We start from the raw sequence: 21,890 nt of genomic DNA, 5'->3' as shown, positions 1-21,890 counted from the left end.
GAACTGCCTGCTCCAGTGAGATTTACCTCACGGTACCATACTATTCACATCTCTCCATGATAGATGTCAGTGAAGACCAAGATATATTCAAGTTATACTTCCATCCTCTGACTTATCCAATGTCAGCTGTAAAAGTGATGATTTCTATTGACAATAATTCCTCTATTTAGCTCATGCAATCAGTGATGGGCTCTGACAATGGAATATTTTCATTAAACCCCTTGAATTAAAGCTAAACATCTGTACTCGAAGTGTGTCTTGTTTTATTTCAACGTCACTGTGGTGAAGGACAGAGGCAAAATTACAAAAATTATGTTACTGTTCAATAACTTATGGACCTAACTGCAGAATAAGATTTGGTAATGCATTCTCCTAATCAAGTCAAGGCTGCAGTTATTCTAATCCATTACTAATGGCCATTTTGTTTTTGATTGTTCTACTTGAAATTAATTGATTTTATTTAAGACTTTGAGATAGTGGCATCGGTAATTCATCTTAGATAAAACCGTCTGCTTTGCACAGAGGAATCCTTCCTAGTACACGTAATTTTTTCGTTTTCGCAGTTTTCAATGTCTACACTCCCCGTCCAGCAGGTGGCGGTGGTACACCTTCAAGCTGGATGCTGACTCCCTGTGAAACAGGAACAGGAAGAAGCAGGGCACGTTTCATGTTTCGCGGGGTTTCACTACTGCGCATGCGCTTTACTGCGAGTTTTTCGCGCGGGTCTTCTGTTCTGTTTTACATTTAATTATATAATAGTTTAATAAACTCGCCACGTTAGGACTATGTGGAACCAGGGTGAGTTCAGTGTTTTCACGTGTGTCTTCCTGCTTTGTTGTAGTCTTGTTGACGTTGTGTTAATGTGGTAAGCGCGCTAACTTAGCTCCTCCACGTCAGGCCGCTGTGTTTACTGTTTGTGTTATTGAGTTAGCGTCAGTTTAAATGAGACAAGAGTGAATAATTTGCGTCTTTGCACTAATTTGTTGTTGCACGTTAGGAGGATACGCTGACTCCACTGTGGCTGTAGGATACAACCAGTCTCCAGGAGGATTTGCGTCACCTACATTATCTCAGGGAGCAGAGAAGAGAGGGGTATGTTCATCCGTCCAAACATGCACAAACAGGTGTGTTTCAGAAAGCTGGTTTAGTCAAAACTTGGAGTTGGTCATCTCTGAGATGAGGTTATCCCTGTGTCCCTAGTTTCACTAAGAGGTAAGTGAAACTAGCGGTATGTTACCATGGTAACCAAATGTAAGCTGTTTGTTGACAGGTTTTCTTTAAAGGACACGTCGCACTGAAATCATAACAATTTAGATTTAGGCTGTTAATGACCATCTGATGATCCACCGGGATCAAGTAATGTGCACTTCCGTGACTGGTTTCAAAGTATACGGCATTCGCAGCACTCAGCTACGGAGACTTCCGAAAACAAAGTACTCGTGAGTACTCGGGTGTTTCCGACAGGTGACGTTGCTACTAGAAGCTTCCCCTTGTGCGCTTCAATGGAATGTATCTGCTAACATTAAGAGCTGAGGCACAGATTAATTCCAAAGTTTACACAAGTGTGATGTTGTGTTCTGACTGCTTATGTCTGTTTATTTTGATGCAGTCACTGTAAAAATGGCAGCCGTGAGAAGGTTTTGTGCACCTGCAGCAATTAGTCATGAACTCAGCCTGTTAAAAACACTGTTATATATACTCAACAAAAATATAAACGCAACACTTTTGGTTTTGCTCCCATTTTGTATGAGATGAACTCAAAGACCTAAAACTTTCTCCACATACACAATATCACCATTTCCCTCAAATATTGTTCACAAACCAGTCTAAATCTGTGATAGTGAGCACATCTCCTTTGCTGAGATAATCCATCCCACCTCACAGGTGTGCCATATCAAGATGCTGATTAGACACCATGATTAGTGCACAGGTGTGCCTTAGACTGCCCACAATAAAAGGCCACTCTGAAAGGTGCAGTTTTATCACACAGCACAATGCCATAGATGTCGCAACATTTGAGGGAGCGTGCAATTGGCATGCTGACAGCAGGAATGTCAACCAGAGCTGTTGCTCGTGTATTGAATGTTCATTTCTCTACCATAAGCCGTCTCCAAAGGCGTTTCAGAGAATTTGGCAGTACATCCAACCAGCCTCACAACCGCAGACCACATGTAACCACACCAGCCCAGAACCTCCACATCCAGCATGTTCACCTCCAAGATCGTCTGAGACCAGCCACTCGGACAGCTGCTGAAACAATCGGTTTGCATAACCAAAGAATTTTTGCACAAACTGTCAGAAACCGTCTCAGGGAAGCTCATCTGCATGCTTGTCGTCCTCATCGGGGTCTCGACCTGACTCCAGTTCATCATCGCAACTTCGCACAGCCATTGAAGAGGAGTGGACCAACATTCCACAGGCCACAATTGACAACTTGATCAACTCTATGCGAAGGAGATGTATTGCACTGCATGAGGCAAATGGTGGTCACACCAGATACTGACTGGTATCCCCCCCCCCCCCCCCCCCCCCAATAAAACAAAACTGCACCTTTCAGAGTGGCCTTTTATTGTGGACAGTCTAAGGCACACCTGTGCACTAATCATGGTGTCTAATCAGCATCTTGGTATGGCACACCTGTGAGGTGGGATGGATTATCTCAGCAAAGGAGAAGTGCTCACTATCACAGATTTAGACTGGTTTGTGACCAATATTTGAGGGAAATGGTGATATTGTGTATGTGGAAAAAGTTTTAGATCTTTGAGTTCATCTCATACAAAATGGGAGCAAAACCAAAAGTGTTGCATTTATATTTTTGTTGAGTGTATATATAACTGTGAAAAATCGAATATATATCTGTGCCATGTTGCCTGTACACATGTCACAGAGACATTCCACGTCCATTAATCCGCAGTAAACAGCTGACATGCGGGTTAAAACAGCGTAACAGCTGTTTTAACCCGCATGTCAGCTGTTTTTTAAGGGGTTATTCAACATTAATTCTCTTTAAAAGTTCGTTATAGAGATTGACAGTTTTATGACATTTGAGAGAGTCTACAAACTTAATGCTGCTGATATATTGTTCAAATTCAGCCAGAGGTCCGTCTAAATTGGGGGTTAAAACAGCTGCTGCCCACACACACACACACACCACATCCACAGACTCTCAAAGTAAAAAAAACAAAAAAACTTTATTGAAAGCTCCATTGAAAAGAACACAAAGCAAAAGATGGAAAAAAAAATTCCACTCACCCAGTGTAACGATTTCCAAATTAGTCCACAACAAAAAGAAGCCCTCATGCACGCATCATGCATGCGTGTTAGCAGTTGCGATCGCCAGCCATGGAAAGGTGCACTCATCCTCACTCGGGTCCACAGCCAGAGATCATTTTCAAGTTCCGCTTGCCCAGAGAATAATGTCCAGGTCCACTTGCTCTCAGGATCTGTCCAATCGCAGCTCGACCTTCAACTCAAATTCTGTCAGGATTGTGGCACATTAGATAGTCCATTATCTCCTGAAAATAGCATCTTCTGAGTTTTTACAATACGAGACATAATCTGCGTGTCCAGGCATGTCTGCAGCAGTAAACCAGCAGCTGTGACACAAACAGCAGTGTCACAACACTTTAAGTTCTAAATCCGACACTCTGAAAAAGTTAAGAGTTTTGGGGTGAAGTGTGCCATCTCCTCTGTAAATCCGAGCCACTGCTTTCAGAGAAAAGCTCCGAAGCTTCGTTATCGGACATAATGACATTTGTTTCCCTCTGTCTCTCTGTCTGGGATGTTTCTGTTTTGCTATTAACTGTGTCACACGCAGAGAAATGCAGAGAATTGCCAAGTGAGACGTTTTCTGGAAATGGACCTGTTACCTCGCTTCGGGAGAGGAATAAAAAAAAATCAGAACCGCTAATTATGAGTGCATGTGTGCAGGTAGACTTACAATCATGAGTACTTTGATGCTGTGTTGCTAACTGGGACGTTAAAAAGCATGCGATATGTCCTTTAACAAACCTCGAGTTTGTCCCTATCTTGCCATCCTGCTGAGTCTGAACCAGCTGTCGGGCGTGGGCCGTTCTTTACGCATTCATCTGATCGATGTTTAAGTTGAATTGTTTTGCATATTATCAGTATTATGGGCAGCAGGGTGGATTAGTGGTTAGTACTGTTGCCTCACAGCAAGAAGGTCATGGGATCAATTCCCACCTGTGGCTATTGTCTGTGGAGTTTACACATTTAAAACCCTAAAACATGGAACTCCCATGGTGCATTGCAGCACGACACCCATTCTTCACTGCTGTTTGCTAATATTGCTTAATTTTTTAAACATATTAAGTCTATGTATTCCGTTTTGTAGCGTTTATCTGTGACCCAAAGTACAGAAGCATACCAAACAGCAAATATTTGCTCTCCACAGTTTCTCCGTGATCGAAGCTGCATACAGGCACACAGAGGCCACTTGGCTTTTATAATACATTATAAACCAACTGGAATTTCTTATATAGAGAACTGGCAGTGACAAAATAAACAGTGGTGGCTAGGTATGACTTTGTGTTTCCTGCATGTTCATTTGTTCCGTGTGTGTGCAGCGTGTTTCCATGTGCTAAACACCGAATAGTAATAAAACTTAAAACAGCCGCAGGGACATGTGACAAGGAAGAATGAACGAGCGGTTAACAGAACTCTTCTGTCAGTAGTTTTGGAATTATAATTCACTTTATGTCCACATTCAGTGCACCAGTGGCTGGGTGCAGGATCTGCAGATTTTAAATGCAGCAACCAGAAGACCAACACTTTTGTTTTTGCTCCTATTCATTTGTTTTCATGAGTTGAACTCAAAGGTCTAAAATGTTTCCTATATCCACAAAAGATCTATTTCTGTCAAATACTGGTCACGAATCTCTAAATCTGTGTTAGGGAGCACTTCTCCTTTGCTCAGTTAATCCATCCCACCTCATAGGTGTGGCATATCAAGATGCTGGTTAGAGAGCATGATTATTGCCCAGGTGTGCCTTTGGCTGGCCATAACAGGAAGGCCACATGAGCTGTTGTCGTTATGAGGCAGCTGTCTGTCCGTCCAAAATTGAGAAGAGTTGTTTCTCCTCCCTCAGCTTTCAACAAATTTTAGTTCTGATTGTTTTGTTTGGAATAATCCATCACTGTACACAAAACTTTGTTGTTGTTTTGTGAAATTTCCAGAACAAGCTCGTAATTAAGCGAATTTGACGAGATTTTGTTGTTTGTCACAAAAACTGTACCTCCTCCCTCAGTCTTTCCAGATTTCACTTCAGATTGATGTTTTAGGTAGAAATTCAGGAACAAATCATGGTTGTTTGTTGGTTTTTATATTGCAAATAAATTGCTTATAACTTTGTGATTTGATGCTATATAAAGTAAATTAATTGAAATTGAATTGTTGATGGTGTAGCACTTCAATTGCTAATAACAGCATGCTTCGCCCTTCTGTGGACAGCCGGGGTCTTGAAATGATGTCACTTTCAGGATGCCTGAATCCCCTGAAAGTGAAATTCTTGCTGATATGCACTGACTCCTGCTGTCAATGTTGATTTTGATTGTAATGTCATCAGCAATTCTTGGAACAGTTGAACTTGGTGTCAGAATGTTTGTTTATTTTTGGCTAATAATTTGGATAAAAATAGCAGATTTTTGAATTGTATTATGAGTACAAAGTTGCATTTTTTTTTTTTTTTTCAAAATGGCTACCTGGTTTGTACTGTACTTAGTACTGTAATTAAGTTGTGGTGTTGGTAATATTTTTTATTACCAAAGAAAAAAGCTGTGACCATTGAAAGAACAAACGTGTCATCTGTAGACTCTGAAAATTTAATTATCTGGAAAAAAGGTTCTCCGGGAAACCCTGGTGTATATTTTATCTCCAGTGTGTTGAGGTCAAACAACAAGGTGAATCATTGTATGAGAGCTTCACTGATGATGTGTTTTGTTTGTTTGTTTGTTTTTTTGTCAAGCACATTTCAAGTTGATCTGACTACCTCACATCAGCTGTTTGCAAAATGAGAATTTGGGAGTTACCCCTGATGGAAGTGCCTGTACAGCAACACAAATACTGTTCACAGTAATGCAGTAAGTTGAGTCAACCTGTGTCTGTGCTTTTCAGAGGACCCGGGCCACACAGATAATCCCTTGTACAGTTTCCCAGTTGATGTCTGCCATGCAGGCTGATGAGGCCTTCAAAGTCGGAGATGTGGAGGTCTCCCAGGTAACCAGATCGATTAATTATATATCCCCATCATGGAGGAAGATGGTCAGCCAGGGAGGAAATAAAAAAAGGAACCTGTCTTATGTCTCAGTGTTTTCTCACACTTCAGGGAAGATACCTCATACGACATTTGCATTACAGCAGTCACACTTGAGAAGCACATCCTGCTTGGCACCACCGATTTTGACTCACTTCTCAGTGAGACCTAAAGGGGCTTTCACAGTGGTGTATTCGTAGAGCTGCTCATTGTGGCGTTGTTTCATTTAAATACGCCCGAAATATGCACGTACTCAGCCTTTAACAGTGTTCGTTCATACTTGCAGCTGCGTGTGTTCGCGTTTTAGTGTGTGCACACAGTCGCGTGTGCCATGCCGCACTAGTTTCAGTGCTATTTTCTGCCTCTGTGGAAGTGCGCTCTGTTCTCTACTGCATGGTGTGGTGCGGCTCAAAAACAGTCATTTAATATTATTATTATTTTTTATTTATTTATTTTTTATGCAGCGAGTGCGAGTTTATTTTAGAGTCACAGCTCTTTTCACCTTCGATCAGGGCGTTTGATGGCGCAGCGAGTGCGCGTTTATTTTAAAGAGCCACAGCTCTGATTAGACACACACAGAGAGAGAGGGAGCGCGCGCGAGAGAACACTTTTATTTTATTTTATTTTAAGGAGTCTGATAGAGGAGAGAGAGTGGTTTTATTTTAAGGAGAAATAAAATAAAATAAAACCTCTCTCTCTCTCTCTCAGAGAGAGAGCGCTTTTATGAAACGATGCGACACAGTGAAACAGTCCTCATATAATGAGTCCTGTATGATAAAGTGAAGCAACGATCTTGCAGTATTTATAGCTCCAGAAGAACAACAGGGAGATGTGAAGTGGCGTACAGTACCGTGTTGAAGCGCGGGCGGGCTCACAGTAGTGAACTGTAGCACAGTGCTGCGTGTACTCGCGTGAAGGCTCCATGCTGTGCTGTACGCAGAAGAAAATTAAACAGGTTTAATTTCTTCCATCCTACGCACGTAGCTCTCAACATACTGCTACGTATTGAGAAAAAAACTCCACGTGAAGTGGGCGGAGAGCTGCTCATTACAGCGTAGATGATACGCTGTAATGAGCAGCTCTACGAATACGCCACTGTGAAAGCCCCTTAATCTTTGATGTCTTTAACACGGGAAGTGGGGGAGGAACAAGGGGCACTTGAGTCAGGCATAGCTGCTGTTTTCCTTGGAGTCCAGCTAATGCCCAATTATCTGTGTTTTAGTATTTTAATTACTTCAGTAGTCCAGTTTGTCAAGTTTTCTGGGCATTCCCTGACTACTTTTTTTTTGTGCCCAGAAAATGTTCAACATATCAAAGTATTTGCAGTCAGTTCTTCTTTCTTTGGATATGGCTGTTACCACCTTTTGCCTTCTTTGACTAAGGGATAGATGACCTAAAATTCAGCCAGTTCAATCAGAAATCTGGTTTGGACTGCACTGTTTAGCATTTGTCTGTAGAATAAAATTCTCCGTGACCCAATATCTGAACATTTGTGTTCCATCATGGCATTTTGGACACAAAAACTCTAGCATCATTGTGTTGTGTTGACAAGGCTAAGTGTGCAGTTTATTATGAAGGTCTTACAACTTGTACATTTGACATCAAGACGTGAGAATGTAATTTGAAGCAATGTCAACAAATGTTGCAGTACCCACCATTCTAAACATGTTTATCGTCGTAAGTGTACAACAGCAAACTGGTAACTTCGCAGAATTTACCAATGCAAGTACTCGTGTGTGTGTGTGTGTGTATGTATGTATGTATATACACACACATAAAGGGCTACGTCTGTCTATCTGTCTGTCCGGGATAAACTCCCAAATTATAATATGTAGCCCTAAAAACTACATATATTCTGAATCATGACATGGGGCACAAACTAGTACCATTTTTTTTAAAAGTTGAACTGAAAATTACCCCCAAAATAGCCATTTATGTAAGACCATACAGTGTTGTACCATGTGTGATAAACTCCCACACTATAATATGTAGCCCTAAAAACTATATATATTCTGAATCATGACATGGGGAACAAGCTGGTACCATTTTTTTAAGAGTCGAACTGAAAATTACCCCCAAAATAGCCGGCTGTGGGTATGACCAGACAGATTCAAATTTCCATTCCTGTATATGTGTTGGCCATCTCTGTTTATTTAATCCCTTTCTTCAGCTACTTTATGTTCTCAACTGTTAAGCACCAGACTGTCCTGTACCCAGTTTGCCTTCCTGTCTGAATACATTAATTTTATATTTGTAAAATTGCAGTGTAAAAACTGTGAAATACACCACTACCTCAATTTTGATTTGTTATAAATTTGATTGAAAAACAAGGTCTGCATGAAGGACTTCAAATGTGTTTGTCTTTTAACCAAGTATTTCCACTTAGTTTGGGAATTCCACCTCTTATAGTTCTGCTGGACAAACTTTAGCCCATTAAGTATTATATTTATAAGACATCAGCATTACAAAAACAAATGTTGGGCAGTTATTTTGATTAAAATGATTGGCATTTGGCTTATGTCTAAAACGGGTTAACCCAGGCAGCGCCGTGTACCCCAGCTAGTGTGTGTGTGTGTGTGTGTGTGTGTGTGTGTATATATATATATATATATATATATATATATATATATATAACACACACACAGTGAGGAAAATAAGTATTTGATCACCCTGTGATTTTGCAAGTTCTCCCACTTAGAAATCATGGAGGGGTCTCAGATTTTCATCTTGGGTGGGTGCATGTCCACTGTGAGACAAATAATCTAAAAAAACAAATCCAGAAATCACAGTGTATGATTTTTTTTAAATAATTTATTTGTATGTTACTGCTGCAAATAAGTATTTGAACACCTGTGAAAATCAATCTTAATATTTGGTACAGTAGCCTTTGTTTGCACTTACAGAGGTCAAACATTTCCTGTAGTTTTTCACCAGGTTTGCACACACTGCAGCAGGGATTTTGGTCCACTCCTCTATACAGATCTTCTCTAGATCTTTCAAGTTTGGAGTTTCAGCTCCCTCCCAAGATTTTCTATTGAATTCAGGTCTGGAGACTGGCCAGGCCACTCCAGGAGCTTGAAATGCTTCTTACGGAGCCCCTCCTTAGTTGCCCTGGCTGTGTGTTTGGGGTCATTGTCATGCTGGAAGACCCAGCCATGACCCATCTTCAGTGCTCTTACTGAGGGAAGGAGGTTGTTTGCCAAAATCTCACAATACATGACCCCATCCATCCTCCCTTCAATACGGTGCAGTCGTCCTTTGCGGAAGAGCATCCCCAGAGTATGATGTTTCCACCCCCATGCTTCACGGTTGGGATGGTTTTCTTGGGGTTGTTCTCATCCTCTAAACATGGTAAGTGGAGTTGATTCCAAAAAAGCTCTATTCTGGTCTCATCTGACCACATGACCTTCTCCCATGCCTCCTCTGGATCATCCAGATGATCACTGGTGAACTTCAAATGGGCCTGGACATGTGCTGGCTTGAGCAGGGAGACCTTGCTGCCCTGCAGGATTTTAAACCATGGCAGCATCATGTGTTACTAATGTAATCTTTGTGACTGTGGTCCCAGCTCTCTTCAGGTTATTGACCAGGTCCTGTGTAGTTCTGAGCTTTCTCAGAATCATCCTTACCCCACAAAGTGAGATCTTGCATGGAATCCCAGACCGATGGAGATTGACAGTCATCTTGTGTTTCTTCCACTTTCTAATAATCATAACAGTTGTTGTCTTCTACCAAGCTGCTTGCCTGTTGTCCTGTAGTCCATCCCAGCCTTGTGCAGGTCTACAGTTTTGTCCGTGGTGTCCTTAGACAGCTCTTTGGTCTTGGCTATGGTGGACACTTTGGAGTGTGATTGATTGAGTGTGTGAACAGGTGTCTTTTATACAGGTAAAGAGTGCAGAATAAGAGGGCTTCTTAAAGAAAAAATAACAGGTCTGTGTGAGCCAGAATTCTTGCTGGTTGGTAGGTGTTCAAATACGTATTTGTAGCAGTAACATACAAATTATTTTAAAAAATCATACATTGTGATTTCTGGATTATTATTTTATTATTATTTCTTTTTTTTAAGATTTTGTCTCTCACAGTGGACATGCACCTAAGATGAAAATTTCAGACCCCTCCATGATTTCTAAGTGGGAGAACTTGCAACACCGCATGGTGTTCAAATACTTATTTTCCTCACTGTATATATATTCATTCATTCATCTTCTACCGCTTTGTCCAATTAAGGGTCGCGGGGGGCTGGAGCCTATCCCAGCAGTCATAGAGCGTGAGGCGGGGTACACCCAGGACAGGACGCCAGTCTGTCGCAGGGCCACAAACAGACAAACAAACACAGACACACCCACACAAAATGTGGAAAAATGAAGTGCTGTGAATACTTTCCAGGTGCACTGCAGATATATTTATCTGCTCCGGTTGCTACAGTGGATGATACAGATTAACATTGGGATTAGTCAAAAAGTTACACAGAGGACACCCTTCCGGACACAACTGCAGTATTCCTTATGTTCCCACACAGTGTCCTAGCCAAGTACTAATCATTAAAAAAAATGTTGTCAGTATGGGGTGGTGTGAGTAGAATTTTGAAGAGAGAAAAAAATGAATTTCATCCATTTTGGAATAAGGCTGTAACATAACAAAATGTTGAAAAAGTGAAGTGCTGTGAATACTTTGCAGATGCACAGTAAATCGATGAGCAGTATCTGTATGACTGATACCTCAGGAGTGTTATATAGTGCTTAGTTGTGTTAGTGTTGAGATGAGGCACCCTTTGGTGGGGCGACTGAACTAAAACTGAACAACAGTGGGGTTTAGACTGACTTAAGTAAGAGTAGTTCACTTCATTTACACCCCTTTGACAAAAGTTTGATCATATTGGGATGGGAGAGTGGAAGAAAATGCAACAACCAAAATGCAGTGCCACCACTGCATTCACCCTTTACTTAGGAACTCATTGAGAGCATTCCTTGGAGGGATATTTGCAGTGAATACTGTAAATTCAAGCTTTGCTTACACTGTTGATTTGAAAACCTATGACGTTCCATTAGTTTGTGTGGGACACAAACCGTATATGCTAACTGTGTTATAGATTACCATTGTGGGTGTGATTCGGAGCACAGACAAGTCCATGACTAACATCCAGTACAAGGTGGACGATATGACCACTGCTCCCATGGATGTAAAGCAGTGGGTAGACACTGAGGTGAGTCTGACTTTGTACTCTGAGAAAAATTTCTTGTACTTTTCTGTCACGTACATAAACACATTTCATCATCACACATAACTACAGTCAATTTATAGTGCCCAATTCACCTAACCGTCATGTCGTTGGAAGTGGGAGGATGCCGAAGCACCCGGTGGGAAGCCATGCAAACATGGGGAGGACATGCCAGCTCCACACAGTAAGGGAACATTAATGGGACACAGACCTTGGACAAGTTCAAAGATGGCTTGACCAAACCTTGACCTATTTTTATGCTCATACGGCTGAGGGTACTTTAGCATTGCATTATATTTTTCAGTGTACACTTGTTTTTACCAAAATGCAGCCTTAATAGCAAAATTCAAGTGAAACTGGCAACAAGTATTTATCTTCTGTGGCAGTTCAACGGGTGGGGAACTGGGAGCTTGCTATGCCAAAGATTGTGGCGTTGGATTACTGAATTGCTTGAAAAAATAGTCAGACTTTTTAAATAATCTCAAACTTGTGTGTAATTGTCTGAGATTCTTCCAAATTGATGTAAGCAGGGAAAAGCCAAAAGTGTGTGTGTGTGTGTGTGTGTGAGAGAACTGTGAAAGCCTCTGAACACATAAAACATGCTATTTTAAACTGGACATGTCATTTTAAAAGTATTGGATTAACACTAATATTTCATAAAAACAATCGCCAGCCCTACGCATCAGGTGCTTTGCCAAGAAAACAGCTGATTCATTCCTACGAATTCTGTATTATTAGAAAACATCATTGAGATACTTGACATATTTCACTTCTCATTTTCAGAAGTGAACTAAAGTGTCAGGTTGGTTTTGCTTGATGAGAAGCTGAAGTTGTTCTTTGGCCAAAATATTGTATTTTAGAAAAATGTATAACGTTGTCCTCCTACCAACACTGATTTTGACTTATTTAGGACCCCAGTATAGACAGCACTGTCCTGCCTCCAGGAACCTATGTCAAAGTCTCTGGCAACCTTCGCTCCTTTCAGGTGAGAGTACAGTCTAAATGTCGTCTGTGTGCTCCCTCAGGTTTATATGGTGTTCCATATATTCCAGTGCTTTCAATGTGTTTTGCATGTTTTAATTTTGGTTGCTTGTGTTACTGACACTTTGAAGTTTCTGCTTTTTGAAATGTGTGCAGTTTACACAGTTCAGTGTCCCATGGAACATGCGTGGAAGTGTTTCTGAGACTTGTAGTTCAGCTGAATTTGTCTGTTGTGTGTTTGCCTTCCTGGGTCAGAATCACAGGTCGATGGTGGCGTTCAGCATCAGGCCTTTGGAGGACATGAATGAAATCACCTCACACATGCTGGAAGTTGTCCAAGCACACATGGTGCTCAGCAAACCACAAAACACAGTGAGAGTGCTACACATCAATGCATTTCATTGTTTGCAAACACAAAAGAGAAAAATTGTTGTTCGCTTTTGAGTTTCTGTCAGTGGTAGCAAACAAGGTAGTAAGGAAAATATTTAAAGCCTGCATGTATCATCAGCTGGGTTTCCATTACAGATCTGCACAAACCTTTTTTCACAACCTAATTTCACTGTTGACAAAACAGAACTGATGTTTGATGAAATGCCACTGCAGGGTTTTTGTCTTGTGAGAACTGTAACTGTAGTAGTCATGGCAACGGATGGGTATGTCCTGCTAAATATTGGCATTTTGTTCTTTTTGTTTGTTTTCTTTTCAAATACGATATTGCTGTATGACAAGCTCTCCATCTCTTCCTCTGTCCATGCGTATCACACCATGTATTTTAGAACGTCATGTGACCTGTAATAGTGGAAAAAAAATATTTTTAAATTGTATTATTTCAAAATATGGGGTTTTCAAATGATGTGAGCATGTGAGCTTAAAAGGGTTTTTATGAAGTTTGAGTTTTGTGATGTTTGTCAGCACAGGTGGGGCGAAGTCACTGCCAAGTCATTCTCAAGTTATCAATCTGCAAGTCTCAAGTCAGCTCGCAAACAACTGGTGGTCATTATAACTTGAGACTTGACTTGGGACTTGCTGATTCATGACTTGAGAGTGACTTGATAGTGACTTTTTCCCACGTCTGTTTGTCTTCATATTTTCAGTTTACTACTTCAAATTATGCAACTTAGAGGATAATGAAACCTCCCTATTAATAAACAAAAAAAACCCCAACTTTCTTTAATAAGTGCATATAGACAGATCAGGACTCACCACTAAGTTTCTTTTGTATTTCAGTCAGGCGGAGGGGGGGTTGGGAGCAGTAACATCACAGCCGGTGTGTCGGGGCTAGCCATGGGAAACGTTGGTGGAATGGGAGCGGCCTATGCTGGAGCTAGCAATGGCTTGAGCACCAGTCAGAATCAGGTGAGTCTAAAATATTACAATTTACTGATTGTTCAAAGGTTAGAGTGGTCTAAAATGCAGTCAAATGTTTAAACATTCAGCAGAAAATTTTAAATTGTTCAGTACTTTAAGGAACAATACAGTCTACATTTGTATTGAAGATTAATGACTCCTTTAATGAATTAATCGCTTGTAATAATTATACTATTGTAGAGTTCATTTGACTTCATTTCAGACATCAGGTTTTAAAATTCTTGCTATCCTGTTACATCGTATGCTCCTGTGATAGTGATGTGAAGCTTATTTTCAGTTTCACTCTATAAATTTAATTTTTTTTGCCTTTGTGATGTTTTAAGGTGTTGAGTTTGATAAGAAGCTGCCCTGAGCCACAGGGCATCAGCATTCAGGACCTAAAGATGAGACTGGGTGGGATCAGCTTGGCCACTATCAAGTAAGATGTTTGTCCTTAGGTCTTAAAGGGACGGTTGTCAACCCTGTCCCTAGAGGTGACCTCTTCTTTGTAGTTTTCTCTTTACCTGCACTTCTCACAGCCAGTTAGGTCAGTCAGATGTATTCAGCCGACCAAAAGCTGGTAGACACCAGGCTTGTCTAACTAAGTGTGTAAGGCAGGGAGACACTGAAAATCTGTCAGGCATGTTATCACCAGGAGTGTGTAAGGTGACCACTGTCTCAAAGGAGTACCACACCATTTACACCTGTCCTGTTTGCTCTGTTTCAGTTTGATCATGGTGTGTTTATTCTGAATGTTTTGTGTGGTAGTGGACACGTTACCATGCATTTGACATGAACTGTATTCTGGTTAGGGCTTATTAGTTCAGTTATAGTGAGAATGTAAACTGTGCAAATGTTGAAAAATGGGCAGTAGCATTATTACAACTCGCAGCAGGGGTGATGGCCAAGCAATGATTGTGCTTGCTTCCAGTGTGGAAGGTCGTCAGTTCAAACCCCACCCCTGCCCATTTCTATGTAATGTGGAGCTGCTTCAGGAAGGGCATCTAGTATAGATCACCCTGTATTTCAGTCCATGAGACCTGTAAGTTCAACTCCCCCTAAACTGATTTATGGGTTTCACTCAGCACTTAACAGAGTGGCAGCAAGTACTATGACGGCATGTCATTCAGCCATGTTTATGCAAAATTTCACATGTTGAATCAGTTTTGACACCTCTTGTTAAATCATGGTTCCTGCCCTGAATACTTGTTGGTAGTAATATGGACATTTAGGTTGCAGATAAACTCCACAAAAGAAGAAATTGCTGTGCTGTCACATGATTGGTGGCCATTGGGCAACAAACTTGCACTTATTTTTACACACCCACAAACAGTGGTGGAGGACAACAATCACACTGTCCTTTTCACTCATGGTAACAACAACACTGTTAAACTAAAATGAACCACAATAATAACATTTAAAACCCCGGACTCTCATGGTGCATTGCAACGCAACATCCATTGTTCACTGTTGTTAGCTAATATTGCTAATTTCTCCAAAAATATTAGTCCTACCAACGTCTCGTTTTCGCAGCATTCATCTTTGACGCAAAATACAGATGCATACCATACAGCAAATGTCAGCTCTCACCAGTTTCTCCGTGATTGAAACCAAACACATGCACACACACAGAGGCCACTTGACTATTATAATATCGATTATTATTATTATCAGTATTATTATTTTATTTTATTATTACTTCTAGTTTGCCATTTGATTTATAAATGGACCACAATGGAAATAAGTGTTTTCACTTTGTTGTGTCATCCATGTGTTTTTAACATATTTACAATTATATTATGTACTTACATTGAACTTTCTAAATAAAATCACACATGCACACTTTTAATATATAGATGATATACCGCCCCTTGCTAGAATGGTGTGTGAGTCCAGAAAGTAATATCACATAATTCAGTGTTTTTAGCTAATGTCTGTAGTTTCTCAAAAAATAATAGTGATATCAGTGTTCCGTTTTGGCAGCGTTCATCCTTGACCCAAAAAAATTCATAGGCATACCAAATGGCAAATGTCAGCTCTCCACAGTTTGTCTATGATCGAAGTTCTATGCACGCACACACTTCTTTTTTGGCTTCTGCATTCTGCTGCAAGCAGGTGCTTTTAATTTGACACACCCACATACAGACGTGGCGAAAGACCTCAAATGCTGTACACTTTTCACTCATGGTAATGGCAACATGACACTTAATTGATTAAACCAGTTGAGCTACAAAGACACAATAAATTAATAACGCTAACAACACTGTTAGACTAACAAGAACCACAATAGCATTTGCAACCCCAATTCCAATGAAGTTGGGATGTTGTGTAAAATGTAAATAAAAACAGAATACAATGATTTGCAAATCCTCTTCAACCTATATTCAATTGAATACACCACAAAGACAAGATATTTAATGTTCAAACTGATAAACTTTGTTGTTTTTGTGCAAATATTTGCTCATTTTGAAATGGAGGCCTGTACCATGTTTCAAAAAAGCTGGGACAGTGGTATGTTTACCACTGTGTTATATCACCAGGACAGCAAACTGGACTGGACAACCCACACTAACCACCTGTACAGGAAGGGACAGAGAAGGCTGTACTTTCTGAGGAGGCTGTGGTCGTTTTAACATCTGCAGGAAACTCCTGTGGATATTCTACCAGTCTGTGGTAGCCAATGTCTTCTTTTACACTGTGGTGTGGTGGTGGTGGTGCAGCCCATCCAAGAAGGACTCATCCAGGCTAGACAAACTGATCAGAGGGCTGGCTCTGTGGTTGGCATGAAGCTAGACTCTCTGGTGATGGTGGCAGAGAAGAGAACACTGGACAAACTGCTGGACATTATGGATGATACCAGTCACCCTCTTCACACCGTCATCAGCAACTAGAGGAGCCTCTTCAGCCACAGACTGCTCCTTTCTAAGTGCAGGACCAACAGACTGAAAAACTTCTTTGTCCCTCAGGCTATCAGACTGTACAACTCCTCACTTGGAGGAGGAGTAACAAGAAGACAGAGGACAGGAAGGAGAGGATCAGCAGTAGCTAGTAAACCAGCAGCGATCACTATGTGTGGTATCTATATTTATTTTTGTAAACTGTCTTTTTACTTTCACGTTTGATGCTCTGTGTGCTTTTTACCTTGTGTGCTGCTACACAAGGCTGCTGGAACCTCAGCTTCCCTGAGGGAGTCTTCCCAAGGGAATAATAAAGATCTATCTAATCTTCTTTCAAAATCAAGTGAGTTTTTGCTTTTACCAAAAAACAAACAAAAAAACCCCACAAAATTACAAATGATCCTACACTATTTGTGTACTCACCTTTATTTATTATTTATATACATTCATTCCTGAATTTAAAGCCTCCAACAGTTTCCAAAGAAGTTGGGTTGGAGCGATTTATTCTAAATATAAGGATTAAATCATCACTTATACATATTTTATTGAGACAAATTTGGAGATGGACATGTTAACATTTCCTCTTTATTTACATCAGTAATCAAGAAATACAAACAGTATGGTACTATGTGGTAAATCTGTGCCAAGCAGGCAGTTCTTAAAAACTAACCATGCTGGAAGGAGACTAGTGAGGGAAGCCATCAAGACACAACTCTGAAAGAATTTTTGGCTTCTGTGGCTACAAGTGGAGAAACTGAGAATGGTGAAACTTTAATTTGTATTTTACATGTTGCCCCAACATTTTCTGAGTTTGGGGTTGTATATGTTAAATTTATGAAATTACAGAACTAAGAAAAGTGTTACCATTTTAAGCCAAGTTCATGCTACTCCGTAGCCACACAGAGCCCTCTGCATTGTTGTGAACCCCCTCCATGCCCCTTTCTGTAGCCTGACGTGTGCCTTCCAAAAATTGTAACTCCACGTTGAGATGACAGAGACCACACCGGCTGTGTTTGGTCCGCTAGCTACATCATTTCTGGAATCTCACTTTTCCTGTGTCACCATCAGTGACTTTCACAACCATAGATGTCCTGAGGTAGTAGGCCAGTCTTCGTGAAAAATGTCATTCTCTTGACTATTCTGGCAGTGAATTGCATTGAGGCAGGCTACATCAAAGTGATTGCGTAGCCATAGAGTTACAGAATAGGAGAAGCATAGAAATGCCTTTATTATTTTTTTAAACACTTGGGAGAACAAATAACACCAAACTCTTATAAAAAAGTGTGTGTGGGGGGATACACAGACATGTGCAGGCACGCTTTGAAATAAAGGCTGATTTGACTGCATATTTTTGAAAAATGAATAAGGATAAAATAATAGCGAGCCCACTTTGAAATAAATATATCATATAGCTGCAGTCTAACAATGTTGAATCATACAGTGATCTGAGTGTAAAAATAGGATTGTCTTGTATTCAAGATCTAGACTTTTACATGAAAATCCAGTAAGGTATATCTTCTATTATACATTCCAATTCCAACTCCACTAGTGTATAATAATGGAGTTGCTAGTTGTACTAGTTGTATACTTGCAACAGTAGGTGGGGCCAAATGCCCCTGAAATGAGCGTGCTCATCAGGATTATTATTTGACATGAATATACAGCAGCTCCTGTTGTCTCTCTCCAATTTTATTTCAACAATACACTCACATTACTGTAATTTTGTTGTCAAAGCTACACCAGCAGAAATTTTATCTTCATTGAGAGAGCAGCAGAATTGCACTGCGTTGTCGTTTTTTTAACTTCTGTCTTTCTCCCCTTCAGACCAGACTCTGTAATGAGGATAGGGCTCGACAGTAAAGCCCTTTTTTCACACTGGTGCAAACATAGAGCTGCGTATTGCGGTGTTGTTTCATTTAAGTACGCCCGAAATGTGCGTGTACTTGGCCTTTTTCCATGTTCGTAGATCTGCTTGCAGCTGTATGTGTTTGCTTTTTAATGTGTATGCACAGTTGCGTGTAGCCCTTGCCACTATTTAAAACGAATTAAACTTTTTTTTTTTTTTTTTTTTTAAGTTCACTCCAGCCGGCTGTGCAGAACACATAAGTACACTTGGAAAACAGTGGATTGTATCATGAGGTTTTTACAGTTGCATACTGCCGCGTATGTAGGCATAGCTGCTATTTTCTGCCTTTGTACCTCTGTTTTCTACTGCACGGTGTGATGCGGGTCAGAAACAGAGTAATTTAGCATTATTTTATTATTTATTTATTTTGTCTTGGTGGATCATTTTCATTGTGTACAGATGCTGCTGAGTCTGGCTGTGGTAAAGGTTGCCGTGAAGGAAGCACTGTGACTCTTTAAACTTTTAAAGCTCCGGTTGCTCCGATCAGGTCAGCTTGATTTGATTAGACCTGATTGATCAGGGAATCTGATGATCGCAGCGACATGCAGTGCCAGTGCTTTTATTTTAAAGACTCACAGTGCTTATTCAGGTTTGATCAGACCTGAGAGAGACAAAGACGGTGAGAGAGACGGAGACAGAGAGAAAGAGAAAGAGAGAGACGGAGAAAGAGAGAAAGAGAGAGACGGAGAAAGAGAGAGAGAAAGAGAGAGACGGAGAAAGAGAGAGAGAAAGAGAGAGACGGAGAAAAGAGAGAGAGAGAAAGAGAGAGACGGAGAAAGAGAGAGAGAAAGAGAGAGACGGAGAAAGAGAGAGAGAAAGAGAGAGACGGAGAAAGAGAGAGAGAAAGAGAGAGACGGAGAAAGAGAGAGAGAAAGAGAGAGACGGAGAAAGAGAGAGAGAAAGAGAGAGACGGAGAAGAGAGAGAGGAAAGAGAGAGACGGAGAAAGAGAGAGACGGAGAAAGAGAGAGAGAAAGAGAGAGACGGAGAAAGAGAGAGAGAAAGAGAGAGACGGAGAAAGAGAGAGAGAAAGAGAGAGAGAGAGAAAGAGAGAGACGGAGAGAGAGAGGAGAAAGAGAGAGACGGAGAAAGAGAGAGACGGAGAAAGAGAGAGACGGAGGAAAAGATAGACGGAGAAAGAGAGAGACGAGAAAGAGAGAGACGGAGAAAGAGAGAGACGGAGAAAGAGAGAGACGGAGAAAGAGAGAGACGGAGAAAGAGAGAGACGGAGAAAGAGAGAGACGGAGAAAGAGAGAGACGGAGAAAGAGAGAGACGGAGAAAGAGAGAGAGAGCGACAGGGTGAGTGTGACACAGAGAGAGAGAGACAGTGTGACACAGAGAGAGAGAGAGAGAGAGAGAGAGCGACAGGGTGAGTGTGACACAGAGAGAGAGAGAGAGCGACAGGGTGAGTGTGACACAGAGAGAGAGAGAGAGCGACAGAGTGAGTGTGACACAGAGAGAGAGAGAGAGAGCGACAGAGTGAGTGTGACAGAGAGAGAGAGAGCGACAGAGTGAGTGTGACACAGAGAGAGAGAGAGAGAGCGACAGAGTGAGTGTGACACAGAGAGAGAGAGAGAGAGCGACAGAGTGAGTGTGACACACAGAGAGAGAGAGAGAGAGAGAGAGCGACAGAGTGAGTGTGACACACAGAGAGAGACAGCGACAGAGTGAGTGTGACACACAGAGACAGAGAGCGACAGAGTGAGTGTGACACAGAGAGAGAGAGAGAGCGACAGGGTGAGTGTGGCACAGAGAGAGAGAGACAGTGTGACACAGAGAGAGAGAGAGAGAGAGCGACAGGGTGAGTGTGACACAGAGAGAGAGAGACAGTGTGACACAGAGAGAGAGAGAGAGAGAGAGAGCGACAGGGTGAGTGTGACACAGAGAGAGAGAGAGAGCGACAGAGTGAGTGTGACACAGAGAGAGAGAGAGAGCGACAGTGAGTGTGACACAGAGAGAGAGAGAGCGACAGAGTGAGTGTGACACAGAGAGAGAGAGAGAGAGCGACAGAGTGAGTGTGACACAGAGAGAGAGAGAGAGAGAGCGACAGAGTGAGTGTGACACACAGAGAGAGAGAGAGAGAGAGAGCGACAGAGTGAGTGTGACACACAGAGAGAGACAGCGACAGAGTGAGTGTGACACACAGAGAGAGAGAGACAGCGACAGAGTGAGTGTGACACACACAGAGACAGAGAGCGACAGAGTGAGTGTGACACACAGAGACAGAGAGCGACAGAGTGAGTGTGACACACACAGAGAGAGAGAGAGAGAGCGACAGAGACGGAAAAGGAGATACAGAGAGAGAGAGAGAGAGAGTGTGTGACAGAGACGGAAAAAGAGATACAGAGAGAGAGTGTGACAGAGATGGAGAAAGAGAGCGACAGAGAGAGACACAGAAACAGTGTGTGAGAGTGTGACACAGAGAGGGAGAGACAGAGTGAGAGAGAGAGAGACAGAAACGGTGTGAGACAGAGACACAGAAACAGTGTGTGACACAGAGAGGGAGAGACAGAGTGAGAGAGAGAGAGAGACAGAAACGGTGTGAGACAGAGACACAGAAACAGTGTGTGACACAGAGAGGGAGAGACAGAGTGAGAGAGACAGAAACGGTGTGAGAGTGTGACACAGAGAGAGACACAGAAACAGTGTGTGAGGGAGAGTGTGACACAGAGAGGGAGAGACAGAGTGTGAGAGAGAGAGACAAACGGTGTGAGAGTGTGACACAGAGAGAGACACAGAAACAGTGTGAGAGAGAGAGTGTGACACAGAGAGAGACACAAACAGTGTGAGAGAGAGTGTGACACAGAGAGAGACACAAACAGTGTGAGAGAGAGTGTGACACAGAGAGAGACACAAACAGTGTGAGAGAGAGAGAGAGTGTGACACAGAGAGAGACACAGAAACAGTGTGAGAGAGAGAGTGTGACACAGAGAGAGACACAAACAGTGTGAGAGAGAGTGTGACACAGAGAGAGACACAAACAGTGTGAGAGAGAGAGTGTGACACAGAGAGAGACACAGAAACAGTGTGAGAGAGAGAGAGTGTGACACAGAGAGAGACACAAACAGTGTGAGAGAGAGCGAGTGTGACACAGAGAGAGACACAGAAACAGTGAGAGCGAGTGTGACACAGAGAGAGACACAGAAACAGTGAGAGCGAGTGTGACACAGAGAGAGACACAGAAACAGTGTGAGAGCGAGTGTGACACAGAGAGAGACACAGAAACAGTGTGAGAGCGAGAGAGTGACACAGAGAGAGACACAGACAGTG

General features: G+C 41.7%; 1 protein-coding gene across 1 annotated transcript in view; it reads left to right on the top strand.

Moving 5' to 3' along the window:
• Window positions 1-646: 646 nt before the first annotated feature.
• The window catches only part of rpa2 (replication protein A2), a 22,967-nt gene continuing 1,723 nt past the window's right edge, over window positions 647-21,890 (top strand). The window contains exons 1-8 of the mRNA XM_034174052.1: window positions 647-798; window positions 998-1,092; window positions 6,134-6,235; window positions 11,362-11,475; window positions 12,401-12,475; window positions 12,727-12,843; window positions 13,699-13,827; window positions 14,163-14,257. Of these exons, the coding sequence (XP_034029943.1) occupies window positions 786-798; window positions 998-1,092; window positions 6,134-6,235; window positions 11,362-11,475; window positions 12,401-12,475; window positions 12,727-12,843; window positions 13,699-13,827; window positions 14,163-14,257 (740 nt within the window). The 5' untranslated portion in view covers window positions 647-785. The remainder of the gene's footprint in view (window positions 799-997; window positions 1,093-6,133; window positions 6,236-11,361; window positions 11,476-12,400; window positions 12,476-12,726; window positions 12,844-13,698; window positions 13,828-14,162; window positions 14,258-21,890) is intronic.

The sequence above is a fragment of the Thalassophryne amazonica genome, chromosome 7 (genome assembly GCF_902500255.1).
Source record: "Thalassophryne amazonica chromosome 7, fThaAma1.1, whole genome shotgun sequence".
Taxonomy (NCBI): domain Eukaryota; kingdom Metazoa; phylum Chordata; class Actinopteri; order Batrachoidiformes; family Batrachoididae; genus Thalassophryne; species Thalassophryne amazonica.
Note: the sequence above shows the minus strand (reverse complement) of the source record. Positions and strands in the feature narration are given on the sequence as shown.